The sequence below is a fragment of the Patagioenas fasciata genome, chromosome 8 (genome assembly GCF_037038585.1).
Source record: "Patagioenas fasciata isolate bPatFas1 chromosome 8, bPatFas1.hap1, whole genome shotgun sequence".
Lineage (NCBI taxonomy): Eukaryota > Metazoa > Chordata > Aves > Columbiformes > Columbidae > Patagioenas > Patagioenas fasciata.
Window position 1 is genome coordinate 10,800,974 of NC_092527.1, and position 27,729 is coordinate 10,828,702.

Below are 27,729 nucleotides of genomic sequence, written 5' to 3' on the forward strand. Positions count from 1 at the left end.
GATATTAGGAAAAATTTATTCACGGAAAGGGTTGTGAAGCAGTGGGACAGGCTGCCCAGGGAAGTGGCTGAGCCACCATCCCTGGAGGTGTTTAAAAGGCACGTAAACAAGGTTCTTAGGGACATGGTTTAGTGCCAGAGTTAGGTTATGGTTTGACTCAGTCTTAAGGGTCTCTTACAGACAAAATGATTCTATGAAAACAGTAATTAGCCTTCAAAACATGTGCCTACAGTGTGATTTAAGGATGGAATGTGTCGGGCCGTATATATGCTGACATGCTGTATGTTAAAACCTCTTGGGAACAGCGGGCAGTAACATGTCCTCCACCTTTTCACTGCCGCCTTACGCGTAAATCTGGAGTCCCCTCATCTTGCAACAGTGCACAATAAATCCCTCTGAGCTGTCATATTTGATCCTTGAAAGTGACTTCTCAAGCAAGTGGAGGATTCCCCCTTCTCTTTCTGTGTCTTGGCTCAGAAGAGCCTCTTCCTCTTTCGTAACATTATCATGAACCCAAAATCTGCTGTATCTATTTTTTCCACCATTTTATGAAAAATTCAAGCCAACTTTTACCTGCCTGCAGTATGCAATGCTAGGACAGAGACAGTGAGGGGGGAAAGGCTCGTGGAGCCAATGACTGCATTTAACTGATGTTGCTTGTTTCTCCCTCTCCTTGGAGAAATGTACAAATGAAAATTCAAGAGACCACAATAAAAAAAAGCATGGCTAGAGAAGGTGGCATTAGCAACAAAATGGGAAAGGACATTTTGTTCGTGTCACAACAGGATCTATTTTTAAGAGCTTGTTGTATGTTTCATGTCATAAAATCACTTCTGGGATTATTTTTTCTAAAAAAAATATATAATAAATAAAATGCCCATGCCTACTGCAGAGAGCACTAAAATAGTCCACTCTAACCACTTCAGACAGGATGTATGGAAACAATCAGCATTAGTCTGAGGCAAGAACAAATAGAGGCAACGATCTGGTGACGCAGAATAAAGAGAGAAGAGCAGGATTTTGCTCAAGTAGATTGGAACATTGGAAGGATTATTAGGGATGATAGAAGTGGCAATTTGTTTGACCTAGTAACTGCTCTAATTGGTGGCCATCCCTTTGAATATGAATATCCCGTTGAATATTTCCAGTAACTCTGCTGGAAACAAAGCAAATGTGTTCAGATCTCCTCTGGGCAGGAGGGGGGGTCAGATGCCGTCAAGTGCTTTAAAAACATGCTCTCTATTCAACTGGCAGGAGCATCTCGAAATGATTGTGGTTTTTCTATGTACAGCTCTAATTAAAGGTCTTGGTTCAATTAGTCTCTTGTTTTCCTGGCCTATAATGTTACATGTCAGAACATTTTGTTTTAAGCAGAAAGCTCACCTGGAAGGGTCCAGCTGGTATACATACTGCTCTGAAATGTTTTTAGTTACAAGCAAGGTATGATTTTAAAAATGTATATGGGAATGAGACATCCAGGTCCTACTGAATTTCACTTTGCTGTGAGCATACAACCCACCTAGATGTCTTCAAAGCACCTCAAGGGGCAGAATGTGGTAACTGTGCTTCAAATTCATTGACGAGTGGTCAACCTTGTCAGAATGCTTTCAGATTTTTTAAAAAAATGTTTTAAAACTGACATTTCCTCCCAGAGCTCCCCCAAGCTAACAGCAGTGATGGTCAAGCTTGTGCACGTACGGATCCTTCTCAAGCGTTCCGCCTTTGTTAATGGGACATGAAGTGTAGACATGATCCACACTTGCAGCATCAAGTTCTGCCGATGACCAGACATTAAATTCAAAAATGAGCTAGTAGATTGTGTAACCATGATAGGGAAGGAGCCTTTTTTTCCTGACGAACGTTATTTAGACTCTCAGGTGTCAGAGGGACCTCATATTCGTGCCCACTCTTCTACAGCATCTCTCCCATGGGTTATCATCTGGACAGGAACCTGGTTCCCCCAGGGGAAGACCTCTCTTTCCAGCGTGACTAGGGAGATACTTGATGATCCAGCATTCCCCTGCATTCCCCAGGAGCCCCTCTGCCCTTATTTCCTTTTTCTGACCCTTCCCTCCACTATTCCACTTCTGCTTTGGGCAGGTTGTCTGACCATGTGTGTTATCTCAGGAATTATTTTCAAGCATCACTGAGTAGGAGAGAGGCAGGTGACACGCAAGCTCTGTGGGCAAGTGCTGGAGCTGTTGCTCAGGTTAATTTGTAATGCTTTGAAAGATCACAGTCCAGCTTCACTGACGCGATGTTTTATCTGAGGAATAAACACAAGCCCAAGCAGGGGCTGCTGTTTCTTTTTCCTCTGTTGTTGGGGAGGCTTTTGTATTATAAGACACCTTGTATTTTCACAGAATTAAATGACACAGTAACTGAGAAATATATCTTTATTATTAGAATGTTTGTATTCTAAAAACTTTTATCTGGGGTTACAGTACAATCCAATTTCTTTCTAATTAACTAACCTGGCATTTGTTCAGGAAGCAACTGTAATTTAAGATTTGAAAAGTCAAGGAACATGCAACTTCTTTTACTCTCTTTTCCTCCCCCAAAAGAACAACTTATAGTCAAGATTTTGGTGTGATAATAAAATAAACTTCTCATTTGTGAGCTAGTACTTGCACTTAACTTTGGTGATTAACAGAGTAGATAGGCATTTAAAAATAAAAATATTCTTTCAGTGTCAAGTGGATACAGGAACAGATTAATATATTTTACTTTATTATATTTCTAAAGTTCACTTTTATTATCTTCAAAAAGGGTAACTTTTTGGGGTTTGTAAAAGGATATGGGAAGCAATAGAAGAAACCAAAGGAGGTTTCTGTATTGTGGTTTGCCTAAGAAAGTTGTCGTAACGTACGATCTGACCCGAACCCATGCAACACAATTAATAACTCCTGTTCACCACAGACGATGCCCAGCGTAAGGCCAAGTGGGGCCTCATGAGGCAGTTAAACAAATACTAAAACGTCATTACAATCTAAATACCTGAATTGGTTTTACACTGTGACCTTCTACTGAAACAGTGTCGATAAATTTTAAACATATATCTGATTGTTTCATATACACTATTTAAAGTAAAAGTGAGGAACAATACTCTCTTCTATCTGCTACTTTCTGGGAGCTCTGTACACTGACAAATGTATGACATCTGTAGTTAGCCGATCCTAGTTGATGGATAGGTCATCTTCTGCTTTAAAAATATTGGAACTCAGGGGCTTATTGCAGTAGTAATCATAGTGATACACTGTCTGTTAATACTCATTTCTGCTTACAGTCATAGTTATAAAAAATGAAAAACATTTTTCACAAATCTTTGTACACGTACTGTAAAAATCACCTTCCACAAAAACAATTTACATCTGTTATGAGCATTTAAAAAATAAATTACACAGACTTGTCTATCCTTTTTCTTGAGAAAACAAATCTCATCAGTAACAACACCAGGATGTTCATATCTGTAAACATGGCATGAGGATTCATGTTACCAAAATACTGTACACACAAAAAAATCATCTCGATAAATAACTCTGGTAAATAAGGATCCTTTTAATTGGCACAAACCAGTGTAAACACACGCATTCCAGTCCTGCAGTCTTCTCTAATTTCTTTGCTCTTGACTTTTTACTTGAAATTCAGGGATCTCTAAGCCCAGTAAAGATTTATCAAAGATAAAAATGTGAAGGGTTTCGGATATGACCATAGCCGTTTAAGGCCTCTCATGTCTAAAACCAAGCACAGGCGTCAATGTGGCGCCACGCGATGGAACAGGTCACTTTGGCCTCTTCCTTGCTGCACCACAGCTGGTGACAACGTCCTGCTGAACTTGTCCTGCTCCGCACGGTCTGTGCTGCTCAGGGCTGCGGTCACAGCCACAGGGCTCCTTGCCAAGTGACACCACAGGCTGGTGCTTGTGGACAAACCATAAAGCTCCTGGAATTCGAAAGCTGCACCTCAGACACCGGCGCAGCCCAAAGATGTCTCAGCAGACGACATGGCAGGATCGAGCGGTTTAATGTACGTAATAAAATCTGGAAATGTGCCCAACTGGGCTTATGGCAAAAAATCCAGAGTAGCAATCTACTGCTGTGAACAGCCTTCAAGTAACTCAAGCAGATCTTTTGCATCCAAGTATGTCTGTGCAGGTAACAGTTATCATTGATCTTATTTCTACCTAAGCTGAAAGACTGAGTATTTAGGTGCTGATTAAATGGATTCTTCTGGAGTTCAGCAACAGCACAGATGGAAGATAAATTATCAGGCCACATGCTGCCACTAAAATAATTAAACATACAGCCACAGTACTGCCCAGCAAGGTAACTGCAGTCATTTAAAATAAGCTTAAATAAATAAATAAATAAATAGAAAAGAACCTCCATGTAAACTGAACGTCGCTTCTCTTAAAGCGCCCAAAGAGGGAATGGCGTTACTTAATAATATAAATCTTCTATACTGTATATATTTCTATATATTATATCTGATATGTTTTGGCATGGCCAGATGGATAGGAAAAAGTAGGATGACTAATTTAATTCAATATTATTTCTGTTGAAGTCAAGCTCCTGCGTTACTGTACATATCCAGCCGTTTCTATAGCGGTTTGGCCTTTTTACCCATCTTGGGTTTTGCACTGACTTTCCTGGCAGAGCAGACTGGTTCACCTTTCTTTTGTGCTCTCCATATTTCTCTTGGGCAATCAACAGGTTCATAGAAGCATTTCACTGGTTGCAAGCTGTTTTTTTCATCCTTTGCCTTTTTCAACAAGATTCTTCCTTTTTGAAAGGAATGAGGCTTTGTGTCAGGGATGTTATATGAAGCATGTTGACTTCCTCGGCTCCTGAAATTAATAACAATGATTTTTATAACTGTTATTCAATCTTGCAAAGTGAAGGTCCCCAAAATGTCCCAACCCCATACATTTTTGAAGAAAGAAATAGCCTTGTTTTACAGGACCAGGCTGAAAGTTAAAAACAGAGCTGCAAGATGAATTATATTTCTCAATACTCAAAAGTATCCCTCACTATAAGAATCCCTAACATGTTATTGGTGGACTCTTCATGCATGTTTATCTACACTTTCATTCAGACAGCATTCTGCTGATTTTGGAGTGCTGACACCTTTCTACATTCTCATAACTTGGTGACGTACTGGGATCTGAAAGATGCATGTGCTCATGGCAACCTTCTGCGAAGAATGAACATCCCATGGGCTTTGGAGGACCACACAGCACCAGTAACAGTAGAAAGCAGGTACAGGAACTGTAGGAACTTCTTGGTGGGATCTCAGCACTGCTACTAACAGCCAGTAGCTCAGGAAGCTCCCGCGCTGCCTTTGTGCTGGCCACCCATCTAGGGAAACTTTAGCTTTGCTGTTAAGCTGTGATCTAAAACAGGAGAAGAGGAAACAGGAATACAGAAATTGCTGGGGAGAAGAGTAGGAAAGCTTAAATGCCAAAGTAAGTTGAGTTCTTTCTTCAGCAGCTGAATTCTTTGTTCAGTTCCAGTGTATGACTGCTTCTCGAGCACTGTTACCACCGATTACTTTGTTGTTGTTAAAAGATGTAGTGCTCTGTTTTTCTCAGATGTTGTTATGGTGAAAAAGTTACATCACTTATTCCCAAAGAACATGCAGGTGTTAACTGGAGGCGTTGTCAGTTGCTCCTCTGCTGCACTGAGTTATGCTGTTACCACCAGAATTGAACAAGTTTATGGTAGAGAAGGTGGACACCTGTCCCTAATTCGCGATCAGGGTAAGGCATGTAAGACAAATGAAGAGGCAGGTCACTGCACATGAAATGCAGTGATGCCAGCTCTAGATGTGGGCAATGTTTTTTTCATTGAAAGCAGCAGCTCCTCGATACATGTGACTGTGAGAGTTTGAAATTCTACTCAAACATATTCCTAATCTCCTTCATTATGGAAAAAGACTAAGCTAATGTGACTAAATGCACCCCATTGCCACAGGCACTTGAGAGCAATCCTGTTCTTTCTGCATTTCACAAATATCAGTTATTTTTCAAGACAGGTCTCATGATTTCAGGAGACCTAATTCTTAGTTTCTCCACAAGGGGAGCTGGCATTTAAAGTCGATTTAGGCACAGAAGTGCCATGCCTTTGAGAAATGGCTGGTGAGCATCAGCAAAGCTCTGCTTTGCCCTCAGTGGGGCACTTATTGAAAACAGTCAGGAGAAACTGGAGAGAAGGAACTGGGAAGCAAGGCGGAGGCCTTGAAGCAAGAGGGGCTGCATGACCAGCCATTGATCCCAAACAATGTAAACCATCGGAGGCTCCAAACCCTCTGAGATTATTCTGAATTTTCTGGATGGATGGTAACACTTTCCATTTTTTTCAGCTGGTACAGATCACTAAAACCTCGTTTTATGTATTTGTCTGAGTTAAAGCTCATAAAAATAGCTGGTGTGTTGAGTGCAAATGCTGGATTCATCCACAGAATAGGGAAAGCAAAACTTTCCTACCTCTCAGCATACTCTCCTCTATCCTCTCTGCTTCATAAGACAAGTTGGGATATTATTAATCTGGTTAGCGCCAAATAAAGGCTACTACTAAATTCTAGTTTCGACAGTGTCTTTTCAACGGAGAAGAATATCAGCAGTTAAACAGAAACCTTTAAACAATTTCATATATGCCTTTGAACTCCCACTATTTGTCAGCAGTTAATGGGTTTTACCAAACTATGTTATATTTAGACCAAAGACTTTTCAGTGGAAGGACTCATCTCACTGAGTCGTTGAATTCACTGGCTATATTTTAATACTATTTTCCTTGATTCCAATCATATTAAGACATCTAGAAGCCTGAAAAGTGTATATGCAGTCAACTCAAAGTCTACTTTGGACAATCAAGTTTTTTCCAGAATCTCCAATCAGTAGGGAAAAAAAAACCCAACCAACCAAACAAAAAAGCCCCACATCAAAACAAAAAAAAACAAAATACAAAAGCTGTAAAAATAAAAAGTAGAAAAAAACAAAGCTAAAGCCCCATGCTAATTATTAAAGCAAACACTGCTTATCAGCAAAAGGATACTTGGCCAGTTGCCTGGTAGGACTAAAATTTATGAAAACCAAAACCAAGACGATGAGCAAAAAGCTTCAGCCCCTGCCCCAGCCCACTAGGCTATACATTGTATTTTTAGTTTATTTTCCAGCCCATCCACCCATTCATGTGTCTCTCAGTCTTCCAGTAATTCTTGAACCCACTGGACAAACAATTAAATCTGGCAGGGACGCGGAAGCCCCAGGCCTGCGGTGATGTACCAGGTTTCACAGCAATGGGAAAAAGACCCAAATTTGTGTCCCCACTGAGAAAGGCCACCCCAAGGGAGGATGCACTGCCTGGCTGTCACTTGCTGCCACGAACCAGCCGCTGGGACTCATGACCAAGTCGTGAAGCCACAGGAAGCCAGCCCCAATGAGTTCTGCTGCCCCGGGACAGCTGCTGGGGTGACCTGAGGTGCTGGCAGTGTCCGTGCTTTGCCGGGACACTTGTTTGCTTACACGTGATTTTTAAGTCTACAGTGTTGCTGTCAGTTAGGAAGTGACAACTGTCTCTCCCCTACCTACCGAATGTTAAAGGTATTTTCAGCTGAAACTTGGCCTGTGTTTGCTGAACAGATTCAACTACTGTAGCTTTGCACGAGGCTGTTACAGTCAGCAGGAAGGAGTCATTCATTTAGTGGATTTTTTTCTTTAAAGAATATCTGATTTTAGCTTCAATTTAGCACAAATCTGTTTTTCCTTTACTATATGACATAAATATAGATCATACTGAGGTACAGAACCTGATTTAAACCGAACCTGATACAGGCTTTTGAATAAGGTAAAATGCAAAAGCAGAAATATAAGCATGTCAAGTTAGTATATTTAAGTAAGAGAAAAATAAAAATATATACATACAGGCATCTGGGTTTCTTATTTAATGAAATGTCTGTAAACTGCAAAGGAAACAGAAACAGGTTAATATTACTATTACATTATCAAGTAATTAAAGGACAGGGATAAAATATATTCAGTCTTCAAAATCATATTTCCATTCTCACCTGCTATTAAAACTATAAGAATATTCAAGACAGAAAGTGAAAAAAAGCTTTTAAAGAATATTACTCCTCCAAGTCTTTACTTCTGTTTTTAAAATTTGTAACACGTGAGTTGCTAGTGGTTGGATTTTTCCCCATTATTTTTATCCTAGCTGTAATCAAAGTAAATTGCTAAAGAAGTATGGGCTGAGCAGAGATCTTCCACATTAGATTAAACAGTATGGACACAATGAGAGGTAATTATTCTGTTCAAGATAATTAATAATGGACAGTGCCTGAATAAGATGTATTAAATTAACTTTCTCTCAAGCTTTTAATTCTGCGGTGATACATTTCCTTCACACCAATGGCTCCGAAACTCCCGCGACGAGCCCTTGGCTCTGCCCCCAGCAGCACTGAAGGGTGGAGGGTGAGAACTCAAGTGTTTCTCTCCCTTCCCACCCCAAATCCTGAGCCCAGCCAGCAACAACGTAGCCTCAGTGCCAGCACAACTTTGCATGACTTCATTTTTTTACAACAGTTTGGTTCACTGTGTGGAAACACTTTGTCTAGTTCTTCTTTTTAGTGGGGGTCAGGAAAGGAGGTGTTTCATGCCAGCTCAGCCTAAATCGGTTTGAGTACTAAATCAGTTCTTTGTACTCATCTCTCATCAGTAATACGAGCAGTGAGCCTTTGAATATCATTTAATGAAGTCACTGAGCCAAGCAAGTCGGATCTGGCATCTGAAAATGATTATGTTCTCGTAAATGTTCCCTCTGTCCCTGGTATTGTCCGCACTTTGCAGATGGATTTTTGCCCAGCCTAACTTTGCTTGTCATCTGTCTTGGATGGAGTCTGGAGCCATCTCCTGGTGTGCTTTTCTGCAATTATCTCCTGAAGGTCAGGCTGGCCAATACTTGGACGGATGACTTTGGAGGAATGCTGAAGTCACTCAGAAAGCAGGGCAGCTGCCTCAAAAATTAGTGCTTTCCCCAAGGGAGCCTGCTGAGCCAGGGATCCCAGTAACACATCAAGAGCAGGTGAGATTATTTAATACTGAGGCCCATCTCTACAGTCCCTCTCAGTGTTCTCACAGACACTGAGATGTCCTGCGCTAGATTTCAGCACATCTACATTTATTCAGGTCTTGCCTGAAGTTCTTTGTCTTCCCAGTGTCTATTGGAACCTTTGTTTCCCACCATTACACACCTGTTCAGTGCTGGGCATAACCCAACACCTTTCCTCTCGCCTCCCAGGAAGAGCAGGGACTTAGCACAGGCAGTACGGGGTATTCATTTAAACTGACGTGTTCTTTGGAAGTCATGCGGCTAAAAATTGCCATACAAATGTAATGCATTGCAGGGAAAATACTGAGCTTAAGTATTAATAATGAGAGCTTTCAAAGAAATTATGTATTTTAAAAAATTGCGCTCAGATAGCTTTGGTTTCTCATCTGTGAGGAACAAGCCTGTGGGAATCCATTCACCATTTCTAAGTACCATGATACATAACTACAGAGAGCAACTTGACTTGCCAGCAGGCTCAGCATGTCCTCTATGGGGATCCACAACTTTCCTGAAAATCTCCAAAAAACTGCCAGGTCACTAAGTGACATAAAGCAAAGTGTTTCTTGCAAAGGTAACAGCAACAATAGCCAAAGCTGGGGGAAAAAGTTCAATATCTGGCAAATATTTCTTTATTCTCTGCTCTCCCTTTCCTATCTTTGCATACTGCTGCCCTTACCCTCTCTGCTCCTTTCACCCATGTGAAGTGGGTAGTTTAAAACATAAATAAAACAAGCCTGAAGAAACATTTTACAAATCCACATGTGTCTGAAGTAGCAATGAGCCTGTCCCAGTGAGCCCACCCATATTCAAACTCCAGCACTTTCCCTGTGGTGGCGGGTGACAATGATGGGAAGGACTTTGCTAGCTTACCACGTGCTCGCTGACATCGACGTGGTTGCAAACCATCTGCTGATTTTGGTAATATTCTAGCTGCCTTTCTGCCAGGTCCACACGCTGCAGCAGGTTCTCGATGAAGTGCTGGAGCCTGGCTTTTCCCCGCACTTCTTTTTCTGCTGCTTCTTCCAGGAAGTGGTTGAAAGTCACAACTTCTCTGCAGGACGGAAACATTGCAAAGAGGGCACATTTAAGTAATAGGAAGGGCCCTGGTCTCGCCGCTGTCAAAAAATTACTGTTTTTCACAGAGATAGCCCATGGTGGCTAATTACTGTCTTTTACCTCTATTAAAAGATTTCAACCTTTTTGTGGACACATGAAGATCTGGAACCCTGAATGCTGAACTTAAGTTTACGGGCAATGAGTTTGGGTTTTTTGGTCATATTATTATGTCTCTTGAAAATAGTCCTTAGTGTCCACAGGGTAGAAATGCCATTGAGCATCACCTCTTGAGGTACCTGCAGACAACTTACAGCCAGCTTATTTTTTTACTTAGCCATGTGAATATCAGCCCTGAAACATTAAGAAAAGTGGATGAAGCCCCAAATTCATCTTCCTAGTTCATCATAATCTTACAATGGTAGTTTGATGTTGCTACTGGAACGGTTCCTAACTTGAAAGAGCTACTGTGGCCATAAAACTTAATTTTGACTGCAATTCTGCAAGTACGCCAAAGTGCAGCGTTATGATCTGGAGCTAGTGGGAGCGTGGGAGATTAACAGATAATCTACAGATTACAGACTAAGGAGTGTGTGCGTGGGAAGAGCAAGTTTTAGGTCAGGAGTTAAGAAATGTTTCATGTCTGGTAATATGATTGGAAAAAACAGATAGTACCGCTGATTGTAAAAGGTCTCAGCTCTGCTGTGAGACATAGCTCATTCTAAGTGCTCTGCATACTATCAGTTTACTATGGGTAATCACGCCACCGCTTGCACCTCTGATATCAGGAGTTTCTGGGTGGTAGAAGTTTGGTTACAGACTGAAGCATATATTACGGAAAATAGCAAATCTGAGCATGTAGGACTTCCCCAGTTAATAAACACCTGGATAAACAGTTCTTGCTCTGCCAATGAAGCCATGTTAATTTTTGCTTTGTACAAACCAGAGGGGTGGGAGTTGGGGGAACCAGTGCTTGGCAAATGAAAAGGGCATGATTGCTTGGTGGAAATACATTGCCTGAGGAAAAAATGTTTTAAGCAGAAACTAGGAAAGAGTTTGTAGCAGTAAGAGCCTTTTGAGGCTCAGCTTGTTTATAACACATCCAAAGTTTCTCTGCATGTCCTTGTTTTAACTCGGTATAGTTGTAGCTAACTGGTTTCACAGTCTAGGTGTTCTAACAGTGAGCTGGTTTGCACCAAGAAGAGTTAGGCACAAGCGGTCAGTTATGGCCACTTGCCACTTGGGATTCAGGCTAGGTCTGCCCTAAACCACAGCAGAGCTCAGCAAGAGGCTGTTTGCGCACCTGACCTGATAGCAAAAATTAAGTTAAAAAAAGCACGTATTGTTTGGACGAAGAACATCAATTATTATTAATCTATATTATCTTAAACAATCTGATTAAAGAAACAGAGAGGTACCTTGTTTATTAAGGTCAGCTAATCCATTCAATTTCAAGGCTCTGTACAGTTTCTGTGACTATTAGCTGGCCCAGAGAGACCAGGAAATAAAAAGCCTGAAGAACACTCAGGAAGAAGCCAATCTAAACTCATTAAGGACAATTGTAGGGCTTTATTATCACCACGCTTACAGCATTGTAACTTCTTTGATTTCATTACGCCAATCTGCAGTTGTGTTGGGGTAGCAGCCACCCCAAGCTCTTGGCTCTCTGGCAGGCTCCCCTTAGACAGCAGGCAGGGAGCTCAGCAGGACAGCAGCTCAGGTCCCAGTCCCTCACCCTTTGTGTGAGGAAGGCGAGCTGTGGTGGCTGTGCTGCAGGAACACTGGGGCAGAGCAGGAGCTGCTGGCCTGGGTCATCACGATGAGGCATCTTCCGAGGCCACCGTCGTTGTGCATCCCGCCACAGTGCAGGCCACAAGCATTGAGGCCCTGGCATTTGTTTTTACAAGGGTGGTATTTGGTTATAATTTAGGGCTTCATCCACTTTTCTTAATGTTTCAGGGCTGATATTCACATGAATGCTAACGTTTATAGTTGTGTCAGCAAAGGCAATTCAAAAGCATTCACGAGTTGCCTGCTCTGTGGCATGAATAAATCACCCACAAATTTTCCTTTCCTACAAGTATCTCCTTAGCGAGCTGTGCTATGGGGGCAGAGGGAAGCAGTGCTTTTTTTCTGGAAGACTTTGGTCACTACCAGAAGCAGAACAGAAACACAGTGTCAATAAATTCCTTAGTATTTTCCTTGCTTTCTAGACTACTCAAGGTAATGTGCCATCCTACGTGTCCTCATTTGTTATTAGCAGCAGTAGTGGCACTTCCATAATTTTTTCTCTGTTTGTTTAGCTGCCTCTGTACAGCCTATGAACCTGCCTTTTATAACTTTTATCTAAAACTTTTCCTTTCAGCTGAAATGGTACCAGCATTCTGCAAATTCCCTTTATAAAGTAAGGAGCCAGAATATACCCACCCACTAGGTCTCGGTCACACACCTTGTCCTGATAAGCAGCACTCCCGTTAGTTCAGCAACTTTCTTTGTTTCCACTTCATTCTCATCTCTCAGAAGAACAACATCAAGCTCTGAGGTGTGACCGCTAGTAAGTGTCTCTAGTTCCTCCATCACCTCTTCCTCAGAGAGCTCGCTCTGTGCCCTGGCTGTGCCTTGGTTACCTGAAGGGAGTTCCCAGAAGAATTTTTACCCTCCTCCCACCATGAACAATAGGGAAATGGTTCAAAGAACTTGTGTGGCTTCCTGCAGCCGCTGTTTATCTGTTTAATTGTCTTTCTTGTATCTGGTAGTTTGCCCAGACTTTTTCTTAGCCATACTGATGACCTTCTCCCTTCAATTCTATTTCTAGATAGCTGTGATGATTTTTTGCTTATATTCTTTATTTTACATTCGTTTTATATTTCTGGGCCTCTGCCAGTTTTAGGGAGATTATATGATATTGACTTCTATGTTTTACTCTCTGCTTTTAAGCTTGTGGAGAGATGGATGTTCACAGAGGTCAGATGTTGCTCCTCACAAAGTCAGGGAGAAGCTGAGCCCGTGAATATTGTGGGGCCCAGTTGGCAGAGGTATAAACCACCGTGGGCCTGCTGGGCTCTGTGCTTTGACAGAACAGCCTTGTCAGCAGCGCTCACCTGAAACAGGAGCCATTTATTAAAGCCTGGCTCAGACCCGAAGCGTTGCCCTTTCTAATGAGAGGTCTCTGCTACCCTGCGCAGACTGCTCTACATCTGGAGCTATACTAAGCAAAGGTTTTATAGAGTTACTAACTGCCCTTGAACTCCTCTGCTCTCGGCATCACCTGTTTCCCACTGCTCTCTACTCCTCCGTTTGCTCTTTGCCTGTCAGCCTGCAGACCCCTGCCACTGGCTGTAGCACTGTGAGCTCCTGATCCGGCCCCTACATCTTCTGAGCAGCATAGATGATGCTCAGTGCAGCTCAGATCTCTGTAAATTTCTGTAATGGAGAGCGGAGTGATCTCATCTGTTTGCTCATAGTTTACTATTTTAATATTAACCTGTTATAGTTAACCAGACTTAACTGTTAGTAGTTTGGTATTTTGCATTCCAAATGCAGCCTGGCTGTCCTCATAGAAAAACTGCAGATAGCCTGCCTTGAAACTTTTCCTGAGTTCTTCTTTATGGGGGCTGTTGTCATGAAACAGCATTAGCTGTGGTAAATAAAGTTATAAATCATAGACTGACTAGGTGATGTTTATTCTTCTACCTTCACCACTAGATTATACAGTGCTCCTTGCAGGACTAGTGAGCTGCAGTCCATGTTCACCAGAGCAGTTGCTGGCATGTGGACCCTGCAGATGCCCTTAGTGCTGGTGTGGCTTTCAGCAGTTAAGCATGTGATCCACAGAGGCTGGGACAGCTCCAGCTCCCTAACAACTGACAGGAAGGACTAATGATTTCTCACATTGTGACCAAGCCCTCCTACAGATGCACAATACTGGTCCCAGGACTATTTACAGCAACTTTGACACCTGCAGCTGCTCTGTAGGTGGAGACAAGCATGAGGTTCTACAAAGATTCTGCACCCAAGTATCAAATGCCTTTAGAGAATTGCACTTGGAATAACTCTGCCTGAGATCGATAGAAAACCAACACTTACTGTTATTTTACTTGAAGATACGAAAGTTCCTACTACAGTAAGCAGTAAAGTGATTTACTTGTGAAAATTTCACAAGTGATTTACTTGTTGAAAATATTTAAAATATGTACGTTCATTAAGTATGAACACCACTGACCTCATCCATCATCCCACTGCTGTTATTGCCTGAAGGCTGTTATTTTTCATTAGGCTGTTTCACATTCCTATACCACTGTCAGCATATTCGATTTAAGAGGTTCACACCTCCTCCCTTCTGAAAGTTACTGTCCTACCAGTTGCAGCCATTCAGTGGGCTGCACTCTAGATCTGAGCCCTGAACTTAATGGGGTGACAGTATGGAGATTAAATGCTTTATTTCACAGAACCCTTCTGTGGGATAGTCATGCTACACTGGAACCAGTGCAACTGGAGCGGGGAGTAATCTCCTGAGTGGGAAGATAAAAGGAAATGGGGGAGAGGGAGCGGGACCACCTGAAAATGAGGGTGGAAGAACAGTATGTAGTTGTGGTCGTATTCTTACAGCAAAATCAAAACTGTTTTGTTGTATAACTATAATATGCATTAAGGAAAGCTGTTGTTTTAAAGCATAAATTGCAGTGACCTCTAACAAGCCAACTCTTAATCTCATTGTCGAGACACTTCTTGCACAGATAGTTCCATTACCTGCAAATTTAAGGTGATGGCAGTGCCAAGAATAACTGCTCCCCACCACAGCTATTCTGAAGTAGCCCTTGCACTGCAGGGTATACCAGCGCAGAGACACGACTGAACAGTCTCAAAACAAATTCATTAGACTGGTTGAAGAAATTACAGTCAGAGATATGGCAACTTACTGCATTAATGGTCACAAAGTGAAATTAAGTCACTGCTGAAGGTAGCTTCCCGCTGACAACCATAACTTCAACCGTAACAGCTTTCCCTGTTCAGTTCCTGGGATCAGCTGCCTGAAGCCAGCTCGACCGGAGTGCGAGCGAAATCTCGACGCTACAGAGGTGGGTGAGGGTAAAGAAAGGGGTTTCAGGTCGCGTTTTCGTTTTCGATTTCGCTACCCGGAAGCCCCCGGCAGCCGTTGCGGAGGCGGCTGACGTGGCGTGGGCGTTACCACGGTGACGGTGGTTACGCCCCCTCCACTTTGCCTTGAAAAAGCCTGTGGGAGGGCAGCGACGCGTCGCTGCCCACCAGGTGCTGGGAGGTGAGCCAGCCTGTGAGGCAGGAGGGTGCTACCCACGCTCTGCCGCAGCAACGACGGTGGTAGCTCGTGCAGTGGGGTGCAGAGGTTCTGTTCCCCCTTGCTGTTAGACCTCTCACCTGTTGCTGGTGACACAGACTGGGGCGTGGCAGTGCAGGTAGGCTGGACACAACCAGCTCTTTTAGGTGAGTTTGTTGGGGGTTTCATTTCGTTTGGGTGGTCTTTTTTGTTTGTTTGTTTGTTTTTAAATAAAGGCAGTAATGGTTTCTAGAAAAAGGAAAGCTGTTGCTGCTGCTGATACAAAGAGTGTGTCTACACAGGAGGTGTCTACACAGACACTACCCTCCAAGAAGGATGCAGCCACCCAGGTTTCTGGCTGTGCAGAGTGTCTGTGCCTGGCATTGGTACCAGAGGATGGTGTGGGAGGCACCTGTGTACGATGCGAGCAGGTCAATGACTTACTGTGCCTAGTGGCAGAGCTCAAGGAAGAGGTGGAGAGACTAAGGAGCATTAGGGAAAGTGAAGTGGAAATTGACTGGTGGAGTCAAACCCTCTTGGCTCCTAAGGGTGTGCAACCAGAGATGGTGAAGCCCCATCCTTCCTGCCATAAGGCGGATGGAGCAGAACTAGCTGATGAGGGGGAATGGAAACGGGTCCCTGATCGGAGAGGCAAAAGAGCACTCTCTCGAACACCATCACCACCCTTGGTGCCCTTAACAAATAGATACGAGGCCCTGGACCCAGAAAGTCCATCAGAGAACAGCCAAGAAGATCTGCCTGGAGAGCCTCCTAGACAGACCTCATTTACAAAAAGAATTACAACCGCAACTATAAGGAAAAAACAAAGAAGGGTGGTTGTAGTCGGCGACTCCCTTCTGAGGGGAACAGAGGGCCCTATATGTCGCCCAGACCCATCCCACAGGGAGGTCTGCTGCCTTCCTGGGGCCAGGGTGAGGGATATCAATAGAAGACTGCCGGAGCTAATTCAGCCCACAGATTATTATCCCCTGTTAGTAGTCCAAGCTGGCAGTGAGGACATTAACAGAAGAAGTATCAGGGCAATTAAAAAAGACTTTAAAGCACTGGGTCAGTCAGTTCATGGGACAGGAGCACAGGTGATATTTGCCTCAGTTCCTGTGCTATCTGGAATGGATGAGGAGGCAAATAAAGAGAGAAACAGAAAAGCCCATCTCATTAACAGATGGCTAAAGGATTGGTGCCACCATAAAAATTTTGGTTTTTTTGACCATGGGGCAAACTCCATGGTACCTAGTCTCATGAAATCAGATGGGCTTCATCCCTCTGGGAAGAGCAAGAGGACTATAGCCCATAAGTTGGCAGCACTGATCAAGAGGGCTTTAAACTAGGTTTGAAGGGGGAAGGGATTGAAACTGGGCTCTCCAAAGATCAGCCTAAGGACAAAAAGCCTGAATTAAGAGTGAAATCAGCAGCCCACTTGAAGTGCATGTACACTAATGCACGCAGTATGGGCAACAAACAAGAGGAGCTGGAAGCCATCGTGCAGCAGGAAAGCTATGACATAGTTGCCATCACAGAAACGTGGTGGGATGACTCGTATGACTGGAGTGCTGCTATGGGTGGCTACAGGCTCTTCAGAAAAGACAGGCAGGGCAGGAGAGGTGGAGGGGTGGCTTTATATGTTAGAGAGTCTCTTGACTCTGTTAAACTTGAGGTCAGTAGTGACAAGGTTGAGTGCCTGTGGACCAGAATCAGGGGCAAGTCCGACAAGGCTGATGTCCTTGTGGGTGTCTGTTATAGACCACCTGACCAGGATGATGAAGGAGATGAATTATTCTACAAGCAGCTGGCAGATGTCTCAAAATCGACAGCCCTTGTTCTTGTGGGGGACTTTAACCTGCCAGATATCTGCTGGGAGCTCAATACTGCACAGAAGAGGCAGTCTAGGAATTTCCTAGAGTGTATAGAGGACAATTTCCTTCATCAGCTGGTAAATGAGCCTACCCGGGGTAAGGCCTTGCTAGACCTACTGTTTACAAACAAAGAAGGGCTGGTGGGAGATGTAGTGGTTGGCGACCGCCTGGGGCATAGCGACCACGAAATAATAGAATTTTCAATAGTTAGAGATGCAAGGAGAGCCACCAATAAAACCTCTACACTGGACTTCCGGAGGGCAGATTTTTGCCTATTCAGAAGTCTAGTTCAGAGCATACCCTGGGAAACAATGCTTAAAAACAAGGGGGCCCAGGAGGGTTGGACATACTTCAAGCGGGAGGTTTTGAGGGCACAGGATCAGGCTATACCAGTGCGCCGAAAGGCTAGCCGACAGGGAAGACAACCGGCTTGGCTAAACAGGGAGATTTTGAAGGAAATCAGAAATAAAAAGAGAGTTTACAGACTGTGGAAAAAAGGGCTGGCTACCTATGAAGAATTTAGGAAAATAGCTAGATCGTGCAGGAAAAAAATCAGGGAAACAAAAGTGCAGTTTGAAGTTAATTTGGCCAATTCTGTTAGGGATAATAAAAAGTCCTTCTTTAAATATGTTAATAACAAAAGGAGGGGCAAGGAAAACCTCCATTCTCTACTGGACTTTGAGGGAAATATAGTTAACAAAGATGAGGAGAAAGCTGAGGTACTTAATACCTACTTTGCCTCAATATTTACCAGTCAAACAGATGGCCCTCAGGATAACTGGCCTCTGGAGATGGTTGACAGGAATAGGAAGCCAAATAGTCCCCTTGTATTCCAAGAGGAAATAGTTGGTGGCTTACTGAGCCATCTGGATCCTCATAAGTCTATGGGACCAGACGGGATCCATCCTAGGGTGATGAGGGAGCTAGCAGAAGAGCTCGCCAAGCCGCTCTCCATCATCTTCCAACAGTCTTGGCTCACTGGGGAGGTCCCAAATGATTGGAAACTGGCAAATGTTACCCCAATCCACAAAAAGGGCTGCAAAGCTGACCCTGGCAACTACAGGCCTGTCAGCCTGACCTCGGTGCCTGGCAGGGTGATGGAGCAGATCATCCTGCATGCAATCACACAGCACCTCCAGGATGGACCAGGGATCAGACCCAGCCAGCATGGGTTTAGGAGGGGCAGGTCCTGTCTGACCAACCTGATTTCCTTTTATGATCAGGTGACCCACCTAGTGGATGAGGGGAAAGCTGTAGATGTGATCTATCTAGACTTCAGCAAAGCCTTTGACACTGTCTCCCATAATATACTCCTTCAAAAGCTGATAGCCCATGGCTTGGACAAGTGCACTCTCTGCTGGGTTAAGAACTGGCTGGAGGGCCGGGCCCAGAGAGTGCTGGTAAATGGGGCTGCATCTAGCTGGCGGCCAGTCACTAGTGGTGTCCCCCAGGGGTCAGTGTTGGGTCCAGTCCTGTTTAACATCTTTATTGATGATTTAGATGAGGGGATTGAGACCACCATCAGCAAATTTGCTGATGACACCAAGTTGGGGGGCAGTGTTGACCTGCTGGAAGGCAGGAGGGCTCTGCAAAGAGATCTGGATAGACTGGAAAAATGGGCTGATTCCAATGGAATGAAGTTCAACAAGGCCAAGTGCCGGGTCCTGCACTTTGGCCACAACAACCCCCTTCAGCGCTACAGGCTGGGCACAGAGTGGCTGGAGAGCAGCCAGACAGAAAGGGACCTGGGGGTACTGATTGACAGCAAGCTCAACATGAGCCAACAGTGTGCCCAGGTGGCCAAGAAGGCCAATGGTATCCTGGCCTGTATCAAAAATAGTGTGGTCAGCAGGACAAGGGAAGTGATCCTTCCCCTGTACTCTGCATTGGTGAGGCCACACCTGGAGTATTGTGTTCAGTTCTGGGCCCCTCAGTTCAGGAAAGATATTGAGGTGCTGGAGCGGGTCCAGAGAAGAGCAACAAGACTGGTGAAGGGACTTGAGCACATGACCTATGGTGAGAGGCTGAGGGAGCTGGGGTTGTTCAGCCTGGAGAAGAGGAGGCTTAGAGGTGACCTCATCACTCTCTATAACTACCTGAAGGGAAGTTATAGTCAGGTGGGAACTGGTCTCTTCTCCCAGGCAGTTAGCAATAGGACAAGGGGACATGGGCTTAAACTCTGCCAGGGGAAGTTTAGGCTGGATATTAGGAAGAAGTTCTTTACGGAAAGAGTGATCAGGCATTGGAATGGCCTGCCTAGGGAGGTGGTGGACTCACCGTCCCTGGAGGTTTTTAAACTGAGATTGGACATGGCTCTTAGTGCCATGATCTAGTAAATGGGCTGAAGTTGGACCAAGGGTTGGACTTGATGATCTCTGAGATCTTTTCCAACCTAGCCAATTCTGTGATTCTGTGATTCTGTGACTTACTAAAAACACATGTCCACCAGAAACAAGCCTGTTGGTGTCCTCTAGAAGTGCATCACTGATTTTAGTTTCAATGGTTTTCTTGATATCTTGTTCAACACAGTCTTATTCCCTTTGCGCAGGCTTCTGTGTTATCTTTAAGATCACAGTACTCACTCTGAGTTGCATTCTCCTTCATCAAACATTGAATAATCCCTTTTGGGGCATATTTTCTAATTAAATAATTCATTTGCTCAGCAGCTCTGCTGAAAGCTTGACTGTGTAGCCATCAGTCATCAAAACTGCCCAGGGCCCACGTGAGGCAGGTTGGTGAACTGGGACCTGCCTTTGGTAGCTGTGCCTGCTTCTCTACAAGATCCAGTTTCCATTTTTTCCCCAAGTAATAAGAAAAAGCTTTGGCCTTTTGACTCTCTAAATATGAGAATAAATGACACAAGAGTGACTTCTGTAACACTTTCCTGTGCTTAGAGTAAGACTACTTCGACTATGTATTAGTATTATTACTGTGGTATCTCCAGCTGTCTTGTTCCTCACCAAATCTCATCTCCACAAGGGCATCCCGCTAGTGTAACAGCATGTACCCGTGTGCATGTTAGCACAGCATTTTGGTAAGGGAGCAGGAATAAAATTTAACTGAAGAGAAATCTTTGCCTTATCACTGCCTTTGTTGGACTGCTATGGGTTTTATTTAAAACAAACGAACAAACAAACCAACTGACAAGTCTAAAGAAGTAACCCTGCTGACCCTATAAACACTTTGCGCCCGCTAGTTGCCTAAACCAACACAGAATAAGGGAGTAAACAGTAAAACTTCCTTGTGCCGTCATTTGAAATTAGTACTTTGAATAGCAACGACAATGTAACTCTGAGAAGAATTTACTCGCTATGGAGTTGTGAAGTCCACAGCCTTGCTGCTTGCTTTGGAGAACACACCAGAGAAGCCAGCGTCTGACAATGTGGCCACTTGGTGGATCGCAGTTTTTATGTCTCTATCATCTCATGTGCTTGGTCCAAGCAGAGGCTCAGGACATCCAGTGGCTTTTGCAGGTAGAACAGGGAAGCAGGAATGAAAGTCCATCAAGTTGAAGTGACCTCAGGTCTCCTGCCAGAGTCACAGCAGTGTGATGTCTGCCTTTGCTATGCTGGGCAGAAAGGAAAGATGTGAGACCAGAAGAGCTCCATCTCCTCCTTCCAGAAACCCAGGTGCTTAAAGAATTTAGATCTCTCCTCCCTAAGTCTTCTTGGGGCTTCCTAACCAAATTATTCTTGGTAATGCACATTTTTCCTTTAGCTTTCCTATTTGCTTTCACAATTGGATCCAAAATAGAACCATTATCCAAAGTGCAATTGTCCTGTTTGTTTTTTTGTTTTGTGTTTGTTTGTTTTTCTGTCAACTTCTCATACACCCTTCTGTAAAATAAATTTGTTAAATACCAACTTCCTCTTTTTTCCATAGCAAATGTATAGGTCAGGAGTGATGGTTAAACCTGCAAATACATCCTCTTCTATATTTCATTAATTCTTTCATTCTTACATGTAGATGCAAGTCTAGCCCAATAGCCCAGACAGGTCCCTGGATTATATGGACACAATTTGTAAAGATGAAAATAAACTGGACTATTAGATTCAGTACTATGGAGCTGTTTGATCTCCAACAGTGATTGTCCATTTATGTAAGAAACTGACAGAGTAGGTGTATATGGAGTACACTCCAGTATGGGCCCGGTATAAACATCTGTACCTTCTTTATCAGAACATTGTTGTTTTTCAATAACTTCTTGAAGGGATCCCCATAAAAGTAGTCAGCGTCTCTACAGAGCCTCCAAATAATAGTTTTTGTGACCTTATCTAAGACTTGGACTAGAATTTTTTTCCTCTTTCAGACAGTTTGTTGGAGTCTTGTTGTGTTTGCGGTTGTGTGTGTTTTTTTGTTTGTTTTAAGCCTCCGACTGATCTCTAGCAGTTATACTTCAGTCCCTTTGACATCTAGAAATACGTATTTATTATAAACCCTTTCTTTTCTTCCCATGCACCCCATTCCACAATCTCTGGTAGAGAGGGCAATCATTCAGAGACCAAAGAAAGATGGGTTTCTTTCACTTTCTTAGAAATAGGATTATACTTAAGTGTTTTCTTTTTCTGAGGAACTAACGTTCAGCTACAGTTGCTCAATATCAACACTACTTTTGGGAAAACTATCCATATTCACAAGACTGCTTATGGAAAAAAAAAATCCAAAGAAACTGATGAAAGCATTTATTTCTGAAGGTCAGCAAGTATCAAAGCAGTCCCCAAGGGCTGCCTTTGATTTTCCACAATCTGAGAACTCCTGCTTCCGCAATTTCCATTAAGCAGCCTTGTTTGGCTTTCTAATCATCTGGACTTCTTCCAGAAATCAAAGCCAAAGTTGAGATCCTCCTTTTTTGAAGGAGAAGGGCTTCTCAGCACTCCAAATAGAGTTTTTGAACACACAAAGGACTGAATATGTAGACAGGTCTCAGAATTTACCAAGAGCCCATGAGAAAACCAGACAAGTGATGCTGTTGTTACCAGAGTCATGAGCATCCATTCTTGTCCCCTCTGCCATCCAGGGTCTCCCTGCTACTGGCACAAAGTAACTGTCCCAGGCACTTTTAGACATTCAAATCCAAAAAGCTGCCCTTAGAAGCAGTACTCCTATTTTTACAAAACACTGTTTATACCTACCTTGCTTCTCAATTTGCCAATCATATAATGACCTTTTAATTGGGAAGCCACACAGTGCATTTTTTTATGGCACTATTCCTTGTTATCCCCAAGATGGGGAACGCAGGAATCATCTGAACAAGAAAAAAATTACATATTTTCAGTGTTTCTAAGTGGACTTTACCTATTTTTACACCCTGTCTACCCTCCCAGCCTTCTCAGAGGACGTCCATAGTACCTGCTGAGAGACAACACTCTGGGGCCAGGCACGGGCACATGCAAGAGCATACAATGACTCCCTCCTCTTCCCCTCAGTACTTTGGGCTGATATTCTTTCATCCCACCCATTAGCAAGCATTAGGCTCATTTACCATTTACCTTTAGAAATTAACCATTGTGTAGTATCTATTCACTCATTCTTATTGCTACTTTTGCTCCCAAGGTTTTTCTATCTCCTCTATTGAAAGCTGAAGCAAGCTGGTGCTAATCCTACAAGAGCAATACCCTGGGTACTCAGGTGAAGTCCCTTGTGCAACTGCCTCTTCCCATTAGTGTCTCTTACCAGTTGAATAACCTTCAGTTTTCCCTGTAACACCGATTTAGGAGCTGCCTCCTCATCTGCTTATGCATTCACCCTTCTCCTTTGGAGATGGCTAGAATTATGACAGCAATCTTCTGAGCTCCTGCCCCTTTCCCAAGTCTGGCAATGTCCTAGTGTGAAGGACAATAATTCCCCACTTTTCCTCTCATTCTCAGTCTTTTCTCAGAGACACAGCCTGCCACTGCTGCTGGTAAGCAGTCTGCCAAGGGGGCAAGCAGCCTCTTCCTCATGCCTTTTCCTAACATAGTTAAAAACTGCAACTTTTGCTGCCTTGTTCTATTCACAGATCAGTTTCCTTTGCAATTCTCCCCATCTCATACCCATTTTTTCTACCCAGATAACCCTTCCGCTTTTTCCATGAGCTCTTCTGCTGCACTGCAGAACTCTGTTTTTGCTCAACTGAATGGTTTCTGCTTTCTCTTGACAGTCATGTTTTTCCTGTGGATCTCAAGGCTTCAATCTTATAAGCACATTCTGTGTTTAGTTTGGGGTAAGATTTATACCACTTAACTTCTGATATCTGAAGTTCAGCATCTAGCCTAAGATGGCTGTTCACCTGAGGTCCCCCCTAGTCTGTAGAGGGAGGAAGGACCTCCACAGAGCAATCCCTTCCTTGCTAAGATACTTTTTTGTAGCACATAGGATGAATCACACTGAGAAAGAACCCATAGGGGAGCTTGGCAAGATGGGAATACCAAAACTGCTTCAAACTGTAAGTTATCTTCATGGCCTCCTTCCAGTATACTTTCAAATCTCACTTCCACTATTATCTTTAGCTTCATCTTGAGTCCTTCAGTTTTCTCTTCCATGAGGACCACCCGATATTTCAGGAATCAATTCTGTTGCATATCCCTTCATGGAAGATACACACCACAGGGGCTCAAATCCCACCACCTTTACTGTCCTTTCCTGGGAAATCTATAGCACTACTTCATTAGATAACTCCTACTGATATAGGAGCCATCATCATATTTTCTTTCCAGTACTTAGACTACAGGAAGAAACTGTGAAAGCCCTCTAAACTTCCTACACTGAACTCCTACACCACCTTTCTCATTTCTTCCAAGATCAGCGTCATGGCAACTAGCGCTTCTCTTCTTCCCTTTGTAAGCCGATGAATTGGTTTAGAGGCACTCGATTACCAAGGCTCTTTATGTGCCTTCCTCTAAATAAAGTTGTGCTGCTCCAAAAAGCCTGAAAGGTTTCAGCAAGTGCTGAATAAACTAAGTAGTTCATGTATAAATAATATATCAGCTATCACTACATATTTAATGGATGCATCACAAACATATTTTTAGATGGCCTAGGTTAGTCAGAATGACTCTGGCATCTACTTCCCATATAAGTGACTCCAGTTTCACAGTTCTGTGTCCATCTGGAACACCTACTTGGATATGGCCTTTTCATCACCGTTTCCAGTACAGCTTCACCGCTGCACAGGAGACCATCCCACTCCACAGGCTGATGGTGCTGGGATGACTTCAGGAAAAAGGTGCTATTTGGTATTCTTACACATCTCCTCCAGCACTTACCCACCCATCTCTTCTTAAAATGATTGTGGATTAGAGTTGTCAGTGTAAATGAGATTACACACCAATGATAGCTTCTACTTGACCCTATCCGGTGAAAACAGGGACACAACACAGGCATTTGAGAGTGTAGAAGTTGGTCACTGGGGAACCATGCATGAAAGCCACCTGCCCTGCTGGGGACACAGTCACATGGGCTACAACTCTAGAAATACAGTGATCAGAAGTTGGTGAGTGACAGGCCCTTTTATAACCAGCAAGTAATCAAACCGTCCCCCCCCCTTCTCCCCTCACATCTTTTCCTCGCACAGGTGTCGGCCAGCCTGCGCAAAGCCACGGCTCTCGCCTCCCCACTCACTCCTCTTTGCGGTGAAGCTCCTCCTCGGACTCGCTGAGCCGCTGCTTCAAGGCGGCGATCATCTCCACCGCCACGTCCACCTGCCTGCTCAGGGCCCGCTCCCGCCGCTGCACCTCCTGCTTCTTCTGGGACAGCTGCACGAAAGCCGCCCGCACCTCCAGCAGCTCCGCCGTCTTCTGGGCCAGCTCTTTGGTAAGCTTGTCGATTCGCTTCTCGATTGTTTTGTCCACGGCCTCCACCATCCTGTTAAACTTCTCCCTGACGTGTGCCTCGAAGGAGGCTTTGGAGTCAGTGCCCGGGAGGCCGGGTTTGGAGATGTGCTCGCTGGGGGACTCGGCCGACACATAGTTTGCAACGTAGGAGACAGGCCGCTCGGCTTCCACCTCCAGAGCCTGCCCGCGCTTCTCGCAGGAGGCATCGCAGAAATTCAGGTAGGAGCCTTTTTGCTGCGCGGCACCGCCGGGGCTCCCCGGGCTGCCCTGGCCGGCGGGCTCCGGCGGGGAGATGAGCTCCGCGTCTTTCAGCGGGGAGAACAGGCTGCTCCTGCCCAGCAGGCTCCTCTCCTCGTAGCTGTGGCTGTACTCCAGGTGCGCCCGCAGGGACGCCAGGCTGCGGAACCGGCTGTGGTCGCCGCATCGCGGGCAGCGGAAGGGGAGGCAGAGGCTGACGCTGCCGAGCGGCTCCTGCCAGGGCTGCCTGCCTTCCTCCCGGGCCGCCCCGTGCATTCCTCGCCGGGCCCTGCGTGGGAGAAAAGATCCCGCGGTCACGCCCGCCCGGGGCAGCCCCGCCGGGAAACTTGGGAAACTTTCCCGGTGCCTTTTTTCAGGGGTATCGCGCCATCTCCGCCCGGCGCCCGGGCGAGGCACCCGCCGGCACGGCCAGCCGCAGGGCCCCGGCGACGCGACGCGGCTCCGCTCGCCGCAGCCGCCGCCTCCCGGGCCTCTGCGGGGCGGGGCAGAGCGGGGCACGGCCCCGGCTCGGCGCGCGCCTCCGCCGGCCGCAAGGTCGCCGCACTCACCCGACTTGTTGCTGGTGGCGGTGCCCGGTGGCGGTGCGGCGGGGGAGCCGTTTGCAGCACAGCCGTAAATCAGGCCGAGCGCGGCGCCGCCGCCACACGCTCTCGCCGCCCGGCCGCCGCGGGGCGGGACGGGGCGGGGCTGCGGGGCGGCACCGGCGGCAAGCGGGGACGGAGCGGGGGCCGCTCCTCTGCCGGGGAGCCGCCTGCTGCCCGCGCGGGACGGGGTGTTGCGAGGTCCTTGAGCGGTCTTATGGCTTTTTTATAAAAGCAGCGAGCCCTGTGGGGCTGAAGGTTAAGGCAAAACTTTAAGCAGCCAGACAAGGCTGACACGTGCAAATAGGTATAGCCTGGCCTTGGCTTCTGGTGTGTGGTTGTTTTGTTTGTTTTTTAATATAGTTAGTAGCCAAAAATATACATATTTAAATATGACCCTAATTTAGCCTCAGGATTTAGGGACGGGGAGTCAGGTGCTAACAGGATTTAAATTTTGAGTATGAGGAGTGGATGTTGCTGCCTATGGGCCCCCTCAGTATGGGAATGAGCTTTTTTTCAAAATACCACAGATGTGTGTCTGTTTTTACAAATATTTGGAGACAAGAACAAGGTTGGTTGTAGAGTAACAGCCTTTTGGAGGTAGCAGTGAAATACTGCTCTTCTAAAATCTGATGCTTGAGGCTGTAGTGGTAACATGCTGCAGATTTTTTTGATTACTGTGGGAGAAAGCACTGGAGTAAAGTTTGGTTCTCTACTAATATATCTGTTCCTTGAGTGCATTACACAGGCAGAGTCATAAACACTGAGGAAATCCACATGCATTGATAGATGCCTTTGAAGTGCACAGGACATTCCCAGTAAATGATTCACCAGATGGCACATCAAAGGAAGTTACCCAAATTGCATTTCAGAGCTTCATCTAATCTCTGAAGTGCGTGGGCTACCATCCAGGATGCAACGTTTTGCATTAGTTAGTTGTCCTGCATCACCTTGTCCAAATGCAGTGATTTTTCCTTCTCTTGTCATCAAGCAGCACCAAAAACCAGGAGGGAGGTCAGGAAGGAATAGTTTTGAACTGAGCTTGCCTCCAAATTGGGGGATCCTGGCTACTTCTTGGGAGGATGCCAACATTGACAGGGCCAGGCGTGTGGGCATGACCCTGTTTTTGTCCCCGTTTTCTTTGCTGTGGTTCTCTGTTCTCTATTATCTCTCTCTGTTGTGCCCATTGCCCTCCTACCTTCTCCACGTCAGGGGAATGTAATCGATGCTAATGCTCAAAGACACAGACAAATGCTGTGAGATAAACTCAGCATGCTGGGATGCTACCTGAGGCTCCATCCACATTTAGAAGAGCTGGCACCCACTCGCCACTTCCAGCTGATGGTAACAAGAGCCCTCATGGTCTCAGGAACAGAAAAATGTGGGTGGCTTTGAAGGAGCTCGTTGATCTTCAGCCTAAGCTGTGTGGTTTTGTTCAGATCTCAAATCCAGCAACCATCTAGCCCCAGCAGTTCTTCTTTCCCGATTTCTCAGGGTTTGCTTGCACTCTAAATATTTGTTTTGCTGGATTGGGATCTCTTCAGGTATCTCCTCCTGATGCTCCCATTTGAACGTGCGGTTCAGTAATTTTCTCAACATTCGGAGAAGAACAGTCTCCCTTTGATATATCAGCAAGGGTGCATTTTACAGTGGAGGATATACATCAAGCATTGCATGTCTGAGCTTCATCCCCTGTGATTTAAATCTGGAGTGGGTAGAATCTAACACGATCACTTACACAAAGCCCAAATT

The 27,729-nt window shown here is 44.8% G+C and overlaps 1 protein-coding gene across 2 annotated transcripts; it reads right to left on the reverse strand.

Annotated features, from left to right (window-relative positions):
* Positions 1-2,382: 2,382 nt before the first annotated feature.
* Positions 2,383-26,064, reverse strand: ZNF365 (zinc finger protein 365). Of its 2 annotated transcripts, XM_071811677.1 has the most exons (6): positions 25,945-26,064; positions 24,927-25,664; positions 9,978-10,158; positions 7,922-7,959; positions 5,158-5,392; positions 4,686-4,846 (listed from the first exon to the last, which is right to left on the reverse strand). In XM_071811677.1, exons 2-6 carry the CDS (start codon positions 25,649-25,651, stop codon positions 4,817-4,819), a joined length of 1,209 nt encoding a protein of 402 aa, XP_071667778.1. In that variant the 5' UTR covers positions 25,652-25,664; positions 25,945-26,064; the 3' UTR covers positions 4,686-4,816. The 2 variants fall into 2 exon arrangements, with proteins under 2 accessions (XP_065699764.1, XP_071667778.1); XM_065843692.2 differs by lacking the exon at positions 5,158-5,392 and having other exon boundaries at positions 2,383-4,846.
* Between the last annotated feature and the right edge of the window lie 1,665 nt (positions 26,065-27,729).

What these genes read in the sequence shown, in the direction of transcription:
- ZNF365 (XM_071811677.1), bottom strand. Translation starts at nt 25,651, where the DNA reads ATGCACGGGGCGGCCCGGGAGGAAGGCAGGCAGCCCTGGCAGGAGCCG. An exon ending in TCGATGTCAGCGAGCACGTG is followed by an intron (nt 7,960 to 9,977) that starts GTAAGCTAGCAA and finishes TTTCCTTTGCAG; the next exon opens with TTTACAGACATTTCATTAAA. An exon ending in CATGCATCTTTCAGATCCCA is followed by an intron (nt 4,847 to 5,157) that starts GTACGTCACCAA and finishes TATTAATTTCAG; the next exon opens with GAGCCGAGGAAGTCAACATG.